Raw genomic sequence first — 20,281 nt, forward strand, 5'->3', positions numbered from 1 at the left:
TCAATGCTTTTGCACTATTTTGAGACTTTGCGAGTGACATAAGGCTGTATGGAGATGGTTTTGGCCTGTTTTATGCAAATGACTAACCTTGTGTACGTGGTCGAACATTTAGAATACTCCAATTCCGTAACATCAGAACGAGGTTAAAGGGGCTATATGCAACTTTTTCCCCAAAATAAACGTAACAATAGCCTTTTTATTTTACCATTTATGACTCAAACATCTCCTGATGAGCATACTGACACCTTGTCCGCTCACAGTGGGTGCACCTATAAGCCTGTATCCTATTTTTCCTATTTTTTGGCGGGTCGTCTTTTCCCGCGCTGTCTGCGGATGTGACGTCACCACCGCTGCGAGAGCGAGCAGAAAATGAGAGCAGTTCTGTTTTTTGGCCACAGGTGTCAGTCGCGAGTTTAAATTTCAGAAAAACGCATATAGCCCCTTTAAGAACAAATTCATGTGCTTACTAACGTGTTGTGAATTTTGCAGAGATTTTTCGTGAGAAGTTCTCCTCTGCATACAAATGTGAAATAATCCACGCAATTAAACGGTTTCATGGACGAATTGAAAAACATTGAAAAAAATTTGTGTTGTTGAAATATTTATTTTTATTTTTATCACCATGTCCCTTTAGGGACTCTGTAGCAATGTAGAAAGAGGCTATATGAACAATCAATGTATTAATGTTATACTGTTTTTTTTTATTTATTTTATAATAAAATAATTTTATATTTAATATTTTAGACTGTATTTTATAATATGTTAATTTTATAGAACCTGTATTAAATATTATTATTAACTTTTTTTTATTTAGGTGGTGAATCTTACAAAAAAAGCAGCCGTGTTTTCCATAGTGTTTTAAAGAGATACAACTTTAAAGCTTGCCTCCAGTTCCTTTGAGACTTGTATCACACTAAAGTGTGCATTATGCTGTCAGGACACTAAAACCCTTTTGTTAATTAATTCCCTTTAATGCACCACTGCTAAAAATATTCCAAATTTAAACTGGTCAATCTCACTTTGGATGGATTAATCGGTTGTTTGAGAAAGTTCTCTAGTAGTTGGTTGTGCATAATGTTTTGTTCGCTTGTGCGCTGTCAATATCCACCTCATACCCAGGTTCATCCCTCTCTCTCTCCCCCTGTTATCTCAGAGTCGTCTGTCACTCCTTGCTTCACTCGCTCTCACTGTCATTGAAAGAAAAGAGACTAAAAAAACTTATGGTGACAGAAAAAAATAGAAGCATGAGTTCAAATAAAAAGCTTTTTTGTGGGCACTTCACACACTCCTCGCTCATACACACAAGCGTCCTTGTCCTTGGAGAGTTTTTTTTTTTTTTGAGTGTTCAAGGGTAATCCTGTGCTTGTCTGATGAAACGTTCACAGAGACACTGGAAACACGCAAACAAACACAGACGGGCAAAAAAAAATTTGAAACACAAAAACAAAGACCCAAAGAAAACAAAAGGCTTTAGATGTGTTGTCATGAAAGCACCATACTATAATCTAGGATTAATGTATTTATCATCCCGTTGATTCCATCGCAACAATAACATGTCGTCATCCTCAATGGAGGAACATTTACTGTAGAAACATCTAGAGCAACTTTATCGTTAATTAGCAAGACTGACCCAAGTAAATACAGTTTATCCTTTACAAACAACAATTCTAATACAGTATTACAGGAGCTTATATTACAGCATTAAAAGGCATAGAGATCATTTGGGGTATTTGAACGTGATTATATGATGGTGAGTGTGATTTACTTTTATTGTAATAACACACCAGGCAAGATTAAAGTAGTGCCCAGATGTCTCAACATGCTGCCGATATCCTGTAAAGCTGCTGGATCAAGAGTCTGTTTTTGGACCTGTTGAAACTGTTGACTGCCAAACATGGCATACAAGCTGTAAATAATTATGCTGCATCACATGATTATAGTATTTTAGCTGCTTGACTGTTAACTGTTCTTGTCCTGTCTCTAGGTGCAATGGGAGGAGTATACCACTATCATTCAGAGCATGCATGTGCAGACGCCACTGACAAGGTAAGACGTCACTACTTATAGCCTATTTCTAACGTAGACAAACAATCAGCCAAATGTTTCATACTTAATATTGACTTTTGCTGTGGATTTAGCAGTACTACTCTAGGCTCTGGACTACAAATGAATAGCCCATGACTGCAATGATTTGGTTATTGTTTTTCAGTTTAAAGTCTAGACTCTAAATTTTTCTGTTTATTATCTGGTAAAACATAATGTAAAGCTAGTTTTTTCCAATGTTAAAATACTTTCTCATACCCTAATGTGCAGAGACAAATACAAGTTGTACACAACCGGTATAGTCTGATTCTCTAACTAATGACTCTTAAGGCCCCGATATGATCAAGACAAAGTTCTTTTTTGTTCTTCTTTTAGGGGTAAAACGAAGTTCGAAATGCGTTAGCAGCGATATACTGATATATCCGCGCCGTTCTGACTGCTGAGAACGTTTAGATGAATATGTAAATATGTTCTGCGCACTTTTCTCTCAATAACAAAATAAACGCATATCAAAATTGAGAAAACGGCAAGAATTTTTTAATAAAGCATAAGAAAAGCATCTGATCATAGCAACATGGATACGAGCCCTGCAATTCGGCACTTTACTACTAAAGTAACGTCACATTTATTTATATCACTTTATACAGTAGATTGCTTAAGATCAAGCAGCTTCACCATATTAAACACTTTTCTACTATAAAGCGGCTCTCCAGTTTGTTCATGTTTTACTCACAGACATCTGACCTCGACGGACTGAAAAGGAGAAATGAACCAGAAAAGATTTCCATGTGAAAGAAGGCTATAACCTATTGCGTAATCTCCACGGACCAATGTTAGTAAAAAGGTGTTTACCAGCCGTATCAAACTTTTCCGGAAAGTTAGCTTTGGAAACTCCTTATTTGGTCTAAATGACGTCACATCAGTTAGTTCTTTGATTTCGCTTGAAGTATATTGGGGCCTTTATGAGTCGGTTCTTTTTTAGTGATTCAAACACATACTATTTCTAGCATGTTGTGTTGTACTTTAGGCTCATGCCATAGAAATCAGCGTAGTTCCTTACTGGTAACTGTTCATACGACAGTGTGAAGTTAAACTTTTGTCAGTAGTTTTCTATAAAATATGAATGAAATGTTTCTTTGGAATTGGTTTTGAAAATAAACTTAAGGCCATTTATTGGATTTCTACATATACCATTCAGAAGTTTGGGTTCAGTTTTTTTTTCTTAAATTACTTTTATTCAGCATGAACATATACAATTTTATCAAAAGTGACCAAAAATACAAGTTTATAATATAAGGCTCAATGACATGACATGTATTTTTTGTGTGCGAATTCATTATTTTCCTAAAAAAATAAAAATAAATACATGTCACATATCAAATTGATATACAATATTTCCTTTATAAGATACTCTTTTAATTTTTTTTTTTTAATTCAATTGACTTTGAGTTGTGGTGTTTCAAAGACCTAAATTGTCAGGTGGTGCGAGCAGCAAATTTACAATTTATCAACTCCCACTGCAATTGCAAGTAAGAAATCTAAATGTAAACCATTATATAATGTATACAAATAATACAAAAATAAATAAAAAAAAACATAAAAATTGTGTTCTGAACACAGAAAAGTGTCCTTTTATATGAATTGGACTAAAAGGGCAATACATAGAAAAGGGAAAGGGAATTTACCATGTGATATACATTTTACAATGATTAATATGTATATTGTATATGTATATTATTTCAAATGAATATATGGTCGTACCACCTGACATTTTCTGGGTGGTAAAATCAGAAATCTTGTTTAATAATGAATTAATGCTGTCTTTAAAAGCTGTAAAACCAATATGAATCAACACCATACATTTTTTTTTTTTGGAAAGAAAAAAATGCATTTTATTTTTTTATCTTTAAAAAGTTATAATTTTTCTTATTTGTCATTGACCCAAAGGTTGTAATTTGCTGTTCTGTTCAACAAAGAATTCAGAAAAAAATGTATCGCTGTTTCTACAAAAATATTAGTTTTCAGCCTTGATAAGAAATATTTTTTGAGCATCAAATCAGCATATTAGAATGATTTCTGTAGGGTCCTGTGGAGCACTGAAGACTGGAGTAATGGTGCTGAAAATTCAGCTTTGCCTTCACAGTAGTAAAATGCATTTTAGAATATTTTGTAATATAGAACATTTTCGTACTGTATTTTTGATCAAATAAATGCGGCTTTGTGAGACTTTTCAAAAACATTTAAATATCTTACTGACCCAAAACTTTTGAATCAACTTCATAAGTCTCTGCATTTTAAGAGATTATATGAAAACATATTTTACTATTACACACTTTAGATGTAAGTGTCCAAATACTTTTCGGGGTCACTGTATGTGGCTTATTTTGTATCAAGACGGATTCATCTTCAGAAACTCAATATTGAGTATCATACATTCAAAGAACTGTTCTGGTACATGTGTTGGGAAATGTGATGTTCTGTCATAGCTGGCCTTTTAAAATCGAGAGCGAGAGGGAGGGTAGATGGTGCAAAAAACAAAAGGCAGTTCCTGCCCAGTTTTACTCCACTGTGTTTACAGTCAAAGGGAGGAGGAGGGCTAGCTGACTGCAACTCTGTGATTGGCCGCAATGGCCTCTGGAGGCGGACCTGGCCCTGTGAGGGAGGGAAAGGGGGAGGGGGAGGAATGCGAGCGGGCGGTGGGAGAGGAAGAAGGGATGATGTGAGAGAGAGAGAGAGGAAGAGGAAAGCATGGAAAGGGGGAGTGGGGGCACTAATGATTTCACCTCCAGCTGTGGGACACGGAGAGAGGGGAACAGTGGCTTAGAAATGGATGGCTGTCGAAATGAAGGGAGTGGAAAAAGACCGATGGGGCTGTGTTTGTGCGAGCGAGAGACTGAGTTATGGCCAAATGATACTAAGGGAATGTAGTCTGTATTTCTGAGAGGATTTTGCCCTATAAAAAAAACTTTAATGCTTTTGCTTAGTGGCAGAAAAGAAACCAGGCCAACAACCCTTACTGTTTCCTGTTTTTGACAAATGTCTGTGTGTGTGTGTGTGAGAGAGAGAGAGAGAGAGAGAGAGAGAGAGAGCTAGAGAGGGAGAGACTCAGCGCACACACACAGAGAACAGAGTGTTTGGGCCCGTGGGTAACTGCGTCTCATCCTGTGTGTGCTGACTGTTCAGAACTAAACAAAGCATATTTGGGGTGTGTGGAGCCGTTTTGAAAGCTTTGTGCTTGCTCCTGGCCGTCTATATGAACAGCAGAACGGGACGTGTTGGCTCTTGGGAGGTCCTGAATATAGAGTGCTGAAACTGAGACGTGTGTGAGAGAGTGTGTGTGTCCATTCCTAGGCCTCCGCACAGGCAGAAACAAGCTCTCTATGGTGTAGAATGTAGAGGCGGCCTCAAATGGGTTTGCCTGTCAGAGGGAGGAAAAGAGGGAGGAGAAATGAAAGGCTGGAAAATAATGAGACGGAGGAGGAGATGAGGGGGACCCGCTTATCCTGAGCACTTTCATAAAGTCCCAGCGTTTGAAGAGCAGTCACCCAGCGCAAGGACTCTATAGACTCAGCCTATTAAATATTAAAGTATTACACTGAAACAGAAGCACATTGTGGATTCTCACATCAAAGCAGTGCTTCGGTTAGGCATGTGAGGATGTGGAATCTCCTGCTGATTGTTGTTTCGGGAGGTTGGAAAATACGGCATCTCGTGATGTCAGTGCCTAGCAAAGTAGTGCATATCAATACTTTCATATTTACCCTCCAGATGCATCTGTTATTTGAGAGCATTTAAATGATCTTCACTCTAGAAAATGTGGGGTTGTTTCAATCCATGTTTGGGCCCAGAATTTTTAGTGGATCACTATTATTCTAGTGTGGTTAATGGGTAGGAATTGGTCACAATAGCATGGTGACAGCTGACTAATTTAGCTTAACAACAACAATTTATTTGTTTATTTATATAGTCAGCTGTCGATGACTAGTCAACCATCCCCCCTACCCAGTTGCGAACATGCATGTTATTTTTTTGACATTCTCTCAGACACATTTTTTAACTGTGGGAATTTTAAATGGTTAAAACTATCTATTTATTGACCAAGGGAAATGCTTGTACAGGTATATGTGGAAAGCAAATCTTTTAGCAATTGAATTTGTATTGTAGTAGTTTTATGACTCAAAACATTGCATTCAGATGGGTTTAGTGTAGTGGTTAAAAATCTAGGATCATATTCACGGAACACCAACATTTTTGCTCTTAAGAGTATTTCAAAAAGCAGTTTAAGGCTAAAACGGTTCCTAAATCGGTGATATGTTAGGAGTAGTTAAGAGGACTCCTAAGTCACGAAGACCAAATCACAAACAATCCCAAAATGGATGCAATCCGCCTCAGCAGTCCGCTCAAAGACACTGTACACCATTGAGGTAAAATGCCATAGGAGCTTTGAGTGCCGAGCCTTTTCTTCATAAATGCAATAAATATTTTGATTTATAGATTTTAATCTGTGGTTACATAACATAAAGGTTTGTTTATGCATAGGCAATATGGATTGGATGATTGAGAATAAAACATTGAAACATTAAAACAAGTTGAAAATAATGTCCCATCTGTGCTGATAGCCTTGTGGGCAGCTCACATGAGCCAAGTTTGAGTTCTGGCTCGTGGACCTTTCCCGATCCCGTCCCCCCTTTCTCTCTTCTACTTCACTTCCTATATAATCGCTGTCTTATAATAATAATAATAATAATAATAATAATAATAATAATAATAATAATAATAATAATAATAATAATAAAAAGGCAAACATGCCAAAAATAATTTTTTAATAAATAATAAAAAAAAAATAAAGAAAATAACCCCCGGTTAGGCCGAGAGTGATGAGTCAGAGAAAACTAGAGAACTGTCGAGGTAACTAGGTGAGTCGGCTGTGTAGGCATCCTCTCGAGCTGATTAGATTTTTAATGTTTCATACTAAACGTGCTACTCATGAACTTTGTATATAAAACATATAATTTGTTTGCTGACATACAAGAGGCTGACAAATAGCTAAATATATACTTGTTTAAGTAGTGACACTTAGCCTACTTTTTAAAATCTGTATTTGAATATGGCAGAAGAGTGTGTTATTTTAAAATCTTTATATCTTGTTCTACAATATTTCTATTATTTAAAGGGTAACTTCAGTGATTTAGCATTAAGCTTTGTATCAGTAGAAACCCGGTAGTATATTCAAATTATCGTACTTTCCCGCGTCATATCCCCCTGAGACGTGAGAATTATGCATTTTATTTCTGGAAAAATCCTTTTCAAAAAGGATTTTTTGGCCAGAGCCTAGAGATTACAGCCAGTAGTAGGAGCTAGTTCCGCATGTTATCAACCCGCCCACAGGGGAGGGATCTCACTCACAGAATGTAAATGCGCTCTGCTCGACCTTGGGCATTCATAACGGAGCGGTGCAGAGAAAAGTGAGTGTTTTAACTTTTCAATTAATTCCTTTGAAAGTGCATTCTGGGAGTTGTTGTCTTTCATCCACGAGACAAAAATACAATTTCTGTCTAGAAGGCACCAAATTCAAAAATAATTTCACATTTCTACTACATAAATGACCCAGTTTAATTACACATTCATCTTCCCAGCGCTGAAGCACCCCTTTAAATCACTGACAGAGACCCCTCCCCTATCAACCAATCACTGATCAAATCATCCTAGCAACAAGGTCAACCCCACCCTTACTCTTATCTTAAGACTTAGTAAAAGTTGCTCTCAGCAACTTTGTGAATAGGTTCAAAGAGGAAACTCTTACCTAAGAACTTTTACTGCTATTTAGGAGAACTCTGAGTGGTAAGATAAAATGTTTTGTGAATACGGCCCCTGAGATGGTAAAAGAGAAGTTTTGCACAAGACCAATCCCTGAATAACCACCATTGTGCCCTTCTGCAAAGCATTTAACCCCAGATTTCTAAGTGTACTGTTAGTCACTTTGGGTAAAATCACTAGGGACACAGTTGGTAGCCTTCCTTAAGTAGGCCTATCCTGTCACAGATCATAATTAATATTCCTGAGCCAAACCTTCCTTATGGATTTATTAATTATTTTTTTCTAAATGGTTATTTTTGATTTTCTTATTTTAGTTAATATTTTTTTAATAGTAGTAGTGTTAGTAGTAATAATAAAAATCATCTGTTCAGAGGATGCATTTCAAAATACCATCACTTCCTGTCTCCTGATATACCTTCATCTGATCGATAATCTTTTTTAAAGGCAGCATACATGTATACTTCTCTGCCTTTCGATATCCCACAATCTTGTGCGTTTCTTATGTGCAAGTGGAGCTATAATATAAAGATGGTGTTTGAAAGTTGCGGTACGTTTTTGACCAGCGTTTTCCACTTTTGATATCATTTGTAGCATGAAATTACTATTATAGTAATTTAAATATTTGCTTGGTTATCAAAGCTCGCTCTTTGTTGTAGATCATTAAACCATTATGCTGCCTTAGAAGCCTGTCTGAAATCAGTTTTGTGAGGTACATAAGGCAACAAGTCAGCTGCCTAAGCCCTCGGATACAGCCCTGGAGTTTTTCACCTCAGTTTTTCAAATCAGAAGTCAAATCATTTTTCCTTCTAGTGCTAGTATAAGCTATTTTGCAATCATGTTCATTTTTAGTGGCGTAGTTGAGTAAGCTGACCATTGATTTAATCAGCTTTTACATGAATGCTCCTCAAATATAGAATTGTTAAATGAATTGGTATCAGAACCAGAATCTGTATATCCCTTATGATTCCCAGCCCTAGTTATCCACAGCAGTGCTGACTGCTCTCAGATCGCACGGATATAGTGGCTGGGTGTTCAGCACTTTGCCAAGCTCCCTCACAATAGCAGTGGTTATTCCCTGTAGATAGTGCGGCCCCCCAGGCAGAGAGGGCTTGGTATTTGCTGAGCATGTGATGGCGGGTCCTGGAGCCGTAGTTTTTAAGCAGGATGTTGAGCTCCCTTATACTCGTGTGACACTAAGGACTATTTTATGCTCCACTTCAATGAATAAGATCAAAATGTGAGACCACAGAGTATGTTAAAAGTTTTGTGCTAATCTTCTCCTAACATGTTAAGTCCACACGCATGTTCAGATTTAGTTCTCCGTACCCCTCACCCACCCACCCATCTCCCCCAAACGCGGATGTACGGCCACATGAATGTTTCATACTAATGGACCTGTCTGACTGGGTTTAGACAGATATGTGTGTGTGTGTGTGTTTGCGCCGTGTATCTTGGTTGCTGTTTGGCTTTGTCCTAAAATACTCGTGTGATCCTGTGCCTTTACCTGCATCTGTGCGTTTCTTTTGTTTTTCCTTAAACGCCTTTTATTCACTCTCTCACGCACGCACACACACACACACACACACACGTGTGACTAGTTATATTTATAAGTTATATAATAAATGTAATTTTATATAATTATATAATATATATAATTATAATATTAAGCCTAGTCTATAGTAATTACAAATGACTAATTGTAATTATAATATGAAATATTATGTTTAATAATTATAATATTATGGTTAGTCTACATTTAATTATAAATTATTAATAATTAATATAATATAATAAACATTTATTACCAAATGTTAGCGTTAGTCAATAATAATAATAATAATAATAATACTATTATCAAAACAGTACGGCTGTAGATAGGTCTTAATTACATATCAAAATAAAATGTATAAATGTATTTATATGTTTCCTGTTCCCTATATGTTAAAATGTTCCCTGGTCTTTGTATTATTATTATTATACCAGTAATAATGTATAATATTTATATGCATTTAATATTTAATATTTTAAATGACTGGCTTTTGAGTATAATGACCATCCGTGTGTGTGTGTGCAGACAGTTGCTGTTTTTGGATGGTTGTGTTTAAATATCCTGAGGCTGTGTTCCAGGTGCTGTTCATAGTTCATCATTTTCAGTCCTGCACTTTCCCCCTCTGAGCCTCACCCTGCTGCCCCCTGAGGCATCACTCCTGTCCTCCCCCCATCTCTGCCTTCTATCCATCCATCCACTTCCCCCCTCCAGCCCCAGTTTCTCATCCTTCCCTTCACCTTCCTCTTCCCTGCCCTCCTCTCATGGCTCTGAAGAAACCGTAGGACTGAGGAAAGACTAGTAGGAGTAGGAGTAGGAGTAGGAGTTCACTCTCTGGACTCGTTCCTTTGTCTGAACTCCAAAATGTGTGAAGTGAACTGAATGCATTAACTTTCAACATTTGTATTGATTTACAACCCTGACACACATGCATAACATGGTACCCCTTTTTTTGTTTTGTTCCAAGAACCATTTTACATGTCCAAATTCCTCAAGTTCAAGAATCACACTTTCATGAGGTAAAGGCCAGCTGTGTAATTGTTGCGACTGTTTCTTAAAGTCTTTCAAGTGTAGTCAGACCACAGTGGAAAGAACCAGAATGTTCATTATAAAGTTGTCATATAGGCCGACAGCATGACCATATGGCCGTCAGAACAGGAGAGGCATTTCGGCACGCTTGTAGTTTTAATATCCAATTTTAGAACAAGTCTGTTAAAACTTCCATAGCTGTGCTGAAAATGACATCTTTAACTTTCCAAGACCCTGTTCTAGTAAATCACTGTGTCCGTATATAAAATGAATTTCCCATGAAGAATTCAGAACAGTGGGATTGTTTTTTGTTTAAGTGATTTGATCGAAGTGTAGTGTAATACCACTGGAATCTAGTAAAGTTTTTGCAAGGTAGTTTTGATTTGTAGTATGCATGTGGTGGGAAAAAATAATAATAAATAAATATATATTATATAGGTTACATACGCACGCACACATTTTATGTTGGTTTTCCACTATTCAATGGTTATTCATGTTTAGTTGATGATTTAAAAATAATTAAGCTAACAAAGTTGAAGTATAACTTGTGAGATTAAGAATCGACACAAACTATTCTTTATCAGTAAATAATAAAAAACTATTCTATTTGACCTCCTAACTTGTTCATAAATTAATCTCTGATTATTTCTTCTTAAAAAAAAATATTTATACACTACCATTCAAGTTTGTGGTCAGTAAGATTTTAGAGGCTGCATTTATTTGATTAAAAAAATGCAGTAAAAACTATAATATTGTGAGATTACTGTTTTTATTTGAATATATTTAAAAAAATAATGTATCCCTGTGATGCCAATTTCAGCATCATTGCTCCTGCCTTCAGTGTCACATGATCCTTCAGAAATCATTCTAATATGCCAAGTTAATGCTCAAGAAACATTTGTGATTATTATCAATGTTGAAACGGTTGTGCTCCTTAATATTTGGCGGAAACTGATCTTTTTTTCAGCATTTATAGTTAGTCTAATATATATATATATATATATATATATATATATAATATATATATCATATATCATATATCATATATCATATATCATATATCATATATATATATATATATATATATATCATATATATATATCATATATATATATCATATACATATACATATACATATACATATACATATACATATACATATACATATATATATATATATATATATATACATACATGCATACATACACACACACACACACACACACACACACACACACACACACATATACACATATATATACACACATATATACACACATATATACATATACATATACATAATGTATATGTATGTATGTGTGTGTGTGTATGTATATATATATATGTGTGTGTATATGTATGTTTATATGTGTATATATATATATATTATTATTATTTTTTTAAACATTTATAAATATCGTTACTTTACTGTTAATTTCTTTAAAAAAACACAACATACATGAAATATCACCATCTTTATATTATTATTGCCTTAAAGAGCAACCAAATGCATGAACCTAATGCAATGCATTTTTAATTGAGGGGAAATGATTAATACATTTTAGAGGCATTTTTCAGCTAAATTAAATTGTACACTGTGTTCTGACGAGATGCAGCATGATCAATAAAAAGATGTCCCACATTTTTTTATTTTTTATCTTTTAATATTTACCTTTTATTTAATATTGTCAGAGACATGGCTTGGCAGTTCTGGTACACATGTGGCACGTCACTTCTGGGTTAGTAATAGATGAGATGGAAAACAATAAAGTTGCAAAAGAGTGTGAACACTGCATACTGTTGGTTGATGTCATGGTTTTGAATGGGATCAGGCTGACTCAGACGTTGCTTTGCACATGGAGAGATGCTGGAAGACTACACAGATCGAAGTGACATTTTTACCTCATGGAAAATGAGATGAGGGGGAATGTATGGTGTATCTGTTTCAAGAGACATTCAAACAAACCTGACTCAAATCCATATGCAGATAAGTCTAGCCTGCTCCCCAGCTGTTTCCTGTTACTGATTTCTCTCTCTCACACACACACACACACGCGCGCGCGCGCGCGCACACACGCACTCAAGCCTTCCCCGGTGTCAGCGGCTGCTCTCTGTATCTCCGCACTTGGCTTAACCCTGTTTTGTGAGCTCACTTTACCGTGTGTGTGTGTGTGTGTGTGTGTGTGTGTGTGTGTGTGTGTGTGTGTGTGTGTGTGTGTGTGTGTGTGTGTGTGTGTGTGTGTGTGTGTGTGTGTGTGTGTGTGTGTGTGTGTGTGTGGTCGGTCCACGGTCCACGGTCCACTTGTGCTTCTCACTGAAGTCGCACATGTGATCCTTTAAGACGTTCCTCTAGTTTGCATGTTGAAAGCCTTACAGAGATGTTTGTCTGAGTAACTTGTTAGTCACCCTAAAGTGCTTTGGAAAGTCAATTGTCCCTTTTCTGATCTCGCCCCTTGTTAAACTATGACTCTTCCAAACTGAGTAGGCCCAGGTTTTGACAAGCTCATCAGGCCATAAAGTATGTGTGTTCAGTCATGAGTAAGCACGTGTGTGTGTGTGTGTTGACTTCCAGTAAAAGGTGAGTGCTAGATGACGCTGATTTGATGTGTTCAGATATTCCTGCATGTTCAAGCCTTTGTTACACATACTGACTCATGTGTCGCTGCATGTTTCTCCATGTCTTGGAGACGGCTGACTTGGAGATGAATGTGTTTGAGTAACACCGGCTGAGCAAGTATGTGTGTGTTGAGCAACAAGCCATGGGTTTCCTCAAAGTTTCGGGAAGTGACCTCACACTGCCTTAGGCAACAGAGGCAGTGATATCATTGACAGGAAATGCCACCAATGCCGCCAGACACAATAGCTGCTTGTGCTCTCATTGGGCAAAATCAACTAGGATATGTACAAAACATTTTTTTTTATTTTTGTTCAGAGTCATGGATTATCATTATAGTGAGGAATTTCTGTGGTACAAAATTACTTCTTTTTTTGTTTGTTTGTTGTTGTTTTTGTGAGCAATATTTATTATAACACTATTATTATTAGCTGAATGTTTAAGCTGCTTTTAATCAAATGAAGGCTGTGAAGCTTCAAAAAGCAAAACGTCATGTTTAAAGTGTTCCAAAGTCAAATGATTAGCTTTATGTGAAGAACAGTCTGAAATTCACTGAACATCCACTGTAGCTTGGCTTTCAAAGCTCATTTGTGCTTCCGTATAGTCAAACTTAGCACATTTTTTTTGGGTGAACTCTTGTAAGTGCATCAAAAAACTAGTGCCAAGAGTAATGATGCAGTTTGATTAATGTGTGGTTTGTAATTGTAGATGAGTTAATGAGTGAATTTTACGGTTTTCTTTTTTTTCTCCTTCAGACGGATGATTCTCCTAGTCCAAAGAGACAGCGTCTTTCCCAGCAGTCTGTATTGGAGTTTACCTCGGCCCCTCCTTCCACACCCTCACCACCAATCAGACCATGGGAGCTTCCGCCCAGTCGCAGGCCACACCCCTATCCCCACCCACACTACCACCCCGAGCGCTGCCACACACCTGCACGGCACAGGCGCAGGTAAGCTTTTGTGTGTTAGTTGACTGCTAGTCATAATTGCTGTCATGATTCGTTGTCAGCTCATGCTGTGCTGTGACAATTGTCAGGTTTGTTTGTATAGTGCATTGTTCCAAAGCAGTTTCAAAATGGATTACAGTGTTGTGAATTGTATCAATTACTGCACTAGATTCTAATTATTCTATTCCATAATTCTTTTATTTAGTTCTTTAGGTCTTCAATTAACAATAATAATAGTTTTTATTTTTTTTATTTTTTTATTTTTTACATTTTAGTGAATGTTAAAGAAGGCTATTTTTTTTAAAAAGTAGTTTTTATTAAATGTATAAACAAACATTCAATACAGCCAGTGGATAATATAATATAATTTAATATAATTAATATTGTATTAATTATATTATATCCTCTGGCTGTGTACTTATTAAACTTTAACATTCACTTATTTAATATTCATGAAGGCTTGTTTTTTTGTAAATATTTTTTATCTATTTAAATACAGCTAATTGAAATATCTATTATTATATATTATAATATACAAATAACATTTAGTGAATTTCTAATAATGAACATTCAGTGCAGCCAATGAATTTATTATAAAGTAATATAAATTAAAAAAAAATTAATGTTTGAATTTCTTTCTTTTCTTTTTTTTTTTGGTTACATAAATTTTAGGTCTTTTTATATAAGCATTCAGTGCAGACATTCTAAATAAATGTGATTTTTATTTTTGTGCAGTCCTCCAGTGCGGCGCCAGCGTGGCCGACGAGAGCGTCTGTCACGGCACCATCCCCCTCATGGTTCCCCGGGTGGGGGGCAGGATGAAAACTACCGCCACCCTCCTCACCCACATTCTCTCCATCCCTACGGCCAGCCACCATCCCACCCTCCACCTGGCCTTGATGAGCCCCGGGCCTTTCACCCTCCCACGCTCTCGCCACGGTTATTGCACCCGCCTCAGCAGGGCGCCATGGTGATGGACCTCCATGAGCAGGTTAGAGGGTTGAGGCAGGAGCTCAGTGTCTCGGTGAGCTCATAACGGGGCCCAGAGGTGCTCTAATGTGGTTTCCAACTGAAAATATTAAGAAGACTGTGATGTCCTATGTCATAACTTTTTTCTTATCCGTTTAAGTCTGACACCACTTGTCTCAGTTTCCGGGTCCAAACGCTCTATCAGCTGTCAAAAGCAAACAACAAACGATGCTAATATACACTCACGTTAGGCTGTAGTACTACCGAAAAATGATGATCCTAACCTTTATCTCCATACTGATATCTTAGTCAGCCAGACAGTGATTAATATTTTATGAATCGTTAACATTTTGGTGGCTAGGTCACCGTGAGCCCAGAGACTGTAGTGTACACTGAGTTTTTAAAAGCTTAGCTTAAATGTAGTGCTTGGGGGTATACCGTTTCATACCGAATACCGGTTTTTATTTTTATTTTACCGCAATACCGGTGTATGCCACTTAAACAATGTTCGGAACGTGGCGCAACACCGTTTGAGAGGGGTCCCATTTCAGATCAGATACAGACTGGAGCGAGAGCGTTTCAAATTTTTTTGGACCTATTTCATATACTCTAGTTCTCTAAACATGAACCAGTGCACATATTTAATCACGTCTTCTTCAAATGAAATGTATGTGCAAATAAGGACACTGATACAGCCGTAAGTCTGTTCATGAACGCGATGGATTATTCTGGTACACAGAAGACAATGAAGTAGACCGAAAATTCAAAGAAGAATGGGCAAAAAAGTAACTATGCCTTTTATTTTTTTCTGTTAAACTTGCGTGTCGTTTGCTTGGAGACTGTAGTGCTCTTAAATGTATTGAAATTGTTATTAGACCTTTTAAATGTTCTTCCGTGTTTCTCTCTCGTTTTTGGCTGTTTGTCGTTATATAGGGTTCGATTTTTAAAATGCATAAGGTGCCCTCAACTAAGGTGCCTTTTTTCCTCTCAGTGGTCATATTTTAATATTCATGTGTCTGTAATTTGAGACCTTTTTTTGCAGACCTGTAATTTGCAGGTCTTTATTGTTTTATTGGTTGTTGTCTCCCCACAGCATCATTTTGTGGGGCTTTGCAAACCTGTATTTTCTACAATATTCACTCATCATGACAGTAAAATTGGGCATTTCCTTTCTCAATTAGTAGACGTTTAATAAAATGACTGTTTTTGCATGCGTAGCTCCCTCAGGGTACGGTGCCGGTGTCATATACGGTTTCTCCAGTCCCGCCGCATGGTCTACCTGCTCCCCTTTGTACAGGGCAGCATCTCCCAGCATGCTCTTCTCAGCAGCAGGTGCCTGCCTGTTCTGTGGTCTTCAGCGGACAGCAACACTATCCAATCTGTAGCGTACCACCTCCAGTAAGTACATATCAGGGTGTGAAAAGACATGGCATAAATATTTTTTTTGTGCTCATTTGATTTGTTTGGATATGCTGCCTCCCAGTGGTAGGAAGTTGTTACATTCCGGTTTTAATCTCTGAGTGTAATGTCCATTTGTAATGGTCTGAAATAATGTCTGTTTGTTTGTTTGACCTACAGATGTTGCCGGCATGTTCGGTACAGCATTTGCCAGTGCCGTACGCGTTCCCTTCTCTTCTCTCCAGTGATCCACCCTTCCTGCTTCATCCTCCGCATCTGTCACATCATCCGCCCCACCTCCCCACTCCTGGACAGTTCTTACCCTTCCAGACACAACAGTCTCGATCTGTGAGTATACGATCACATTTCCCACACAATATTATCATTAATATTTTTATATATATATATATATATATATATATATATATATATGCGCTGCCATTCAAAATATGTTTTTGAAAAGATTTTCATGCTCACAAAGGCTACATTTATTTGATCACAATTTTAGTGATGGCAAAGCTGATTTTTCAGCATCATTACTCCAGTCTCCTGTGTCCTTCAGAAATCATTCTACAACCCCAAATCCGAAAAAGTTGGGACAGTATGGAAAACGCAAATAAAAAAAAAAGTGATTTCTAAATTTACTTTGACTTGTATTTCATTGCAGACAATATGAACACAAAATATTTCATGTTTTGTCTGGTCAAATGACATGAAGTTGACCAGACAAAACATGAAAATATTTAGTGTTCATATTGTCTGCAATGAAATACAAGTCAAAGTAAATTTAGAAATCACTTCTTTTTTTATTTATTTGCGTTTTCCATACTGTCCCAACTTTTTCTGATTTGGGGTTGTAATATGTTAGAATGATTTGATGCTCAAGAATTTATTTTTTTTATCAATGTGGAAAAAAGTTGTGCTGTTTAATAATTTTGTGGAAACCGTGATCATTTGTTTTTTCAGAATTCTTCTATCAAATATAGAACGTTCAAAAGAACAGATTTAAAATTGAATAGTATAAATGTCTTGTCATTTTCAATCAATTTAATGCATCCTTGCTGAATAAAAGTCAGTGTCTTAATTGTATTTTTTTTAATGTCAATACCTGTGTGTATATATAGTTTTTTTTACTATAGTTTTGATGCACCAAACAAAAAAAACATTTAACATTATCTAAAATATTAGTAGTATGTAATGTTTACAGTACACATGACAATCAGAAAACTAATAAATCCTGTGTTTGTTTGTTTGTGAGTAGCCGCTGCAAAGGATAGAGAATGAGGTGGAGTTGTTGGGGGATCACCTGTCGGTAGGTGGAGGGTTTAACTATCCTCACTCTGGCCATCCTAGTCCTCTGCCCCCTTCCACCCCACTGCAGTTCCTCTCCCATGAACCCCTGCACCAGGAGCTCTTTGGAGTGGTGAGTGATTTTTCAAGCTTTATCACCTCTGATCAGTAGCCGCTTTTCCACTGTTGGTCCAGGGCTAACAACGTGCTGGGCAGGTTGCCTCGAGGCCAAAATCAAGCTGCGTTTCCACTGTCGGGCCAGTAGCCCCACAGCCTCCACAGAACAACGTCACTTATACCGTATTTATCATTATTGCACATAAAAAGAGACACATAATAGCCTACTTATTCAGTTGTGCCTGTTTCCATTTATTTGTGATCAATGGAATGCATAAAACAACTCCATTTAAGGCTAAAAAGTCCAAAGGCTAGAACATTCAGAAAAATATTGAGAAAATTTCATGTTTACGTCATATTTCTTTAGAAAGAATGAGCATTTCAATTCATTTTTATGAGTTAACCGGAGCATATGTAATATATGAAACTTGCTGATGCAGAAGTACGGTATCAACAAAGGCACAGGGAAGAGACACTTGAAACATGAAACCAAATAAATGCACATTCTTCAAGCAGTCTATGGTATTTTCTATGATCATATGTGTATTTATTATGACAATGGTTAGCATAAGTAGGCTTAAAGGTGCAGTGTGTAATATTTATGAGGATCTATTGACAGAAATGCAATATAATAAACATGACTATGTTTTCAGTGGTGTATAAAGACCTGACATAATGAACCGTTATGTTTTTATTACCTTTGAGTCAATTCTATCTACATGCACCGCGGGTCCCCTTACAGTGAAGTCGCCATTTTGCGCCGCCATGTTTCTACAGTAGCCCTAAACGGACAAACTGCTCCACAGAGCGCTAGTTACTCCCTGCTGTCTCAGACAAAAACATATTTTTCCTGTATCGGCCACCGTAACTTCTCTATGTGCTTCAAAAGGGAGGGGTGAGTGGTTGCAATTCGCAACCTCACCACTAGATGCAGCTAAAATTTACACAGTACACCTTTAAGGATCACACAAATATATTTCTGTTTTCCCCCACACACTTTCTGGTGTCTGAAAGTGAGTTTTGAGCTGAAAATTGTTTTAAATGTCTTTAAATGTTGAGGTTAGCTGGTAGCCTGATATGAAAGCATGGGAAATGAGCAGCAGTGTTGACCCTCTCCTGAGTCATATAAACTCTGCCTTTTGTTCATGACCACTCCTCAAGCCCCAGTTGGCCCGCGTTGGATCAAAGTATTTGGCGGGCCAAAAAACCCTGGCCGTTGGCCCAGAGGAATGCCCGATGAGGCCCAATCAAGCCCCATAAGTGACAGTGAAACGCAATTGGTCCTGGCACGCACGCTCTCTTTTGGCCCGACAGTGGAAATGTGGCTAATACAATCTAAACAAGCTAATAATGGTTTTGTGTTTTTCCTACGTGTTCTCTCCAGCCGTATCCCCACTTCATGCCTCGGCGAATCACAGGAAGACGCTACCGCTCTCAGCAGGCCGTACCTCCGCCTCCGTACCACCCGAGTCTGCTGCCCTACTTCCTGTGAGTTACACATGCGAACATGCATCAGAGTGTTGTGTTGGAGAGCCATTGAGCTGTAGAATAATGTCACTGTTTTTTCTTTTGTTTTTTTGGTGGTACAGATCTGTTCTTCCAGTCCAGCCAACCGCGGTGGGTCCCGCCATTAGCTTAGAGCTGGATGTAGATGATGGAGAGGTTGAGAATTATGAGGTGAGAGTCTGTAATTAACTCAGTAAATGCTTATAAATAATCCTTTCAAAGACCAATCACATTTTAGGAATACCTTGTTATTCTATTTTACATGTGTATTTGTTCTTATGCTTGACTAGGCTCTGTTAAACCTTGCCGAGCGTCTTGGAGAAGCGAAGCCTAGAGGTTTGACGAAAGCCGATATCGAACAGCTGCCTTCCTACAGATTCAACCCCAGCAACCATCAGTCTGAGCAGACTTTGTGAGTACAATACACAAACTTTAAAACTTACTGTTATTGAACCTTCATGACCTACATGGAATATTTGTACAAAGAAAAAAAAAAAAAAAGCCTATTACAACACCTAAATTAGTCATAGTTTAAAAAAAATACATTTGAATGAAATTGTGATATTGGAAAAAATGTATTAATGACATTATGTCCTCCCTCTTACCCTACAGGTGTGTAGTGTGCATGTGTGATTTCGAGTCTCGTCAGCTGTTGAGAGTACTGCCCTGTAATCACGAATTCCATGCCAAGTGTGTCGATAAATGGCTCAAGGTAAGCAAGCATGCTATTTATTTATATAAGAATAATGTTATTATTGTTATAATGGTCCTTAAATTTCAGTGGATCTAAATCTTTTTAACTCAAAGGCCCACATTTTCCAGCACAGTATTAAGAAGCTCCCCAATATAGGTTATTTCCAATATTTCTTCTGTAGTTATGACAAAGCTACTCATTCTATTAATGTAAAATGGGAGTATATATTAACTTATTTAACCATGGTGCGTTTTTTTTTTTTCTTTAGAAGTTTCATTTAAGAACACATTAGTTATTGAACACGTTAGATTT

General features: G+C 37.2%; 1 protein-coding gene across 2 annotated transcripts in view; it reads left to right on the forward strand.

The window, feature by feature from the left end:
* The window catches only part of rnf38 (ring finger protein 38), a 39,601-nt gene that overhangs the window by 16,028 nt on the left and 3,292 nt on the right, over positions 1 to 20,281 (forward strand). Inside the window, exons 3-12 of one of the 2 annotated variants that reach the window (XM_079813624.1) lie at positions 1,985 to 2,046; positions 13,805 to 13,998; positions 14,731 to 14,986; positions 16,183 to 16,362; positions 16,543 to 16,710; positions 17,624 to 17,785; positions 19,154 to 19,257; positions 19,350 to 19,446; positions 19,566 to 19,687; positions 19,888 to 19,987. In XM_079813624.1, the coding sequence (XP_079669750.1) occupies positions 1,985 to 2,046; positions 13,805 to 13,998; positions 14,731 to 14,986; positions 16,183 to 16,362; positions 16,543 to 16,710; positions 17,624 to 17,785; positions 19,154 to 19,257; positions 19,350 to 19,446; positions 19,566 to 19,687; positions 19,888 to 19,987 (1,445 nt within the window). The remainder of the gene's footprint in view (positions 1 to 1,984; positions 2,047 to 13,804; positions 13,999 to 14,730; positions 14,987 to 16,182; positions 16,363 to 16,542; positions 16,711 to 17,623; positions 17,786 to 19,153; positions 19,258 to 19,349; positions 19,447 to 19,565; positions 19,688 to 19,887; positions 19,988 to 20,281) is intronic. The other variant, XM_079813625.1, reaches the window with a different exon arrangement.

Source organism: Gobio gobio (genome assembly GCF_949357685.1).
Source record: "Gobio gobio genome assembly, chromosome: 3".
NCBI classification, from domain to species: Eukaryota; Metazoa; Chordata; class Actinopteri; order Cypriniformes; family Gobionidae; genus Gobio; species Gobio gobio.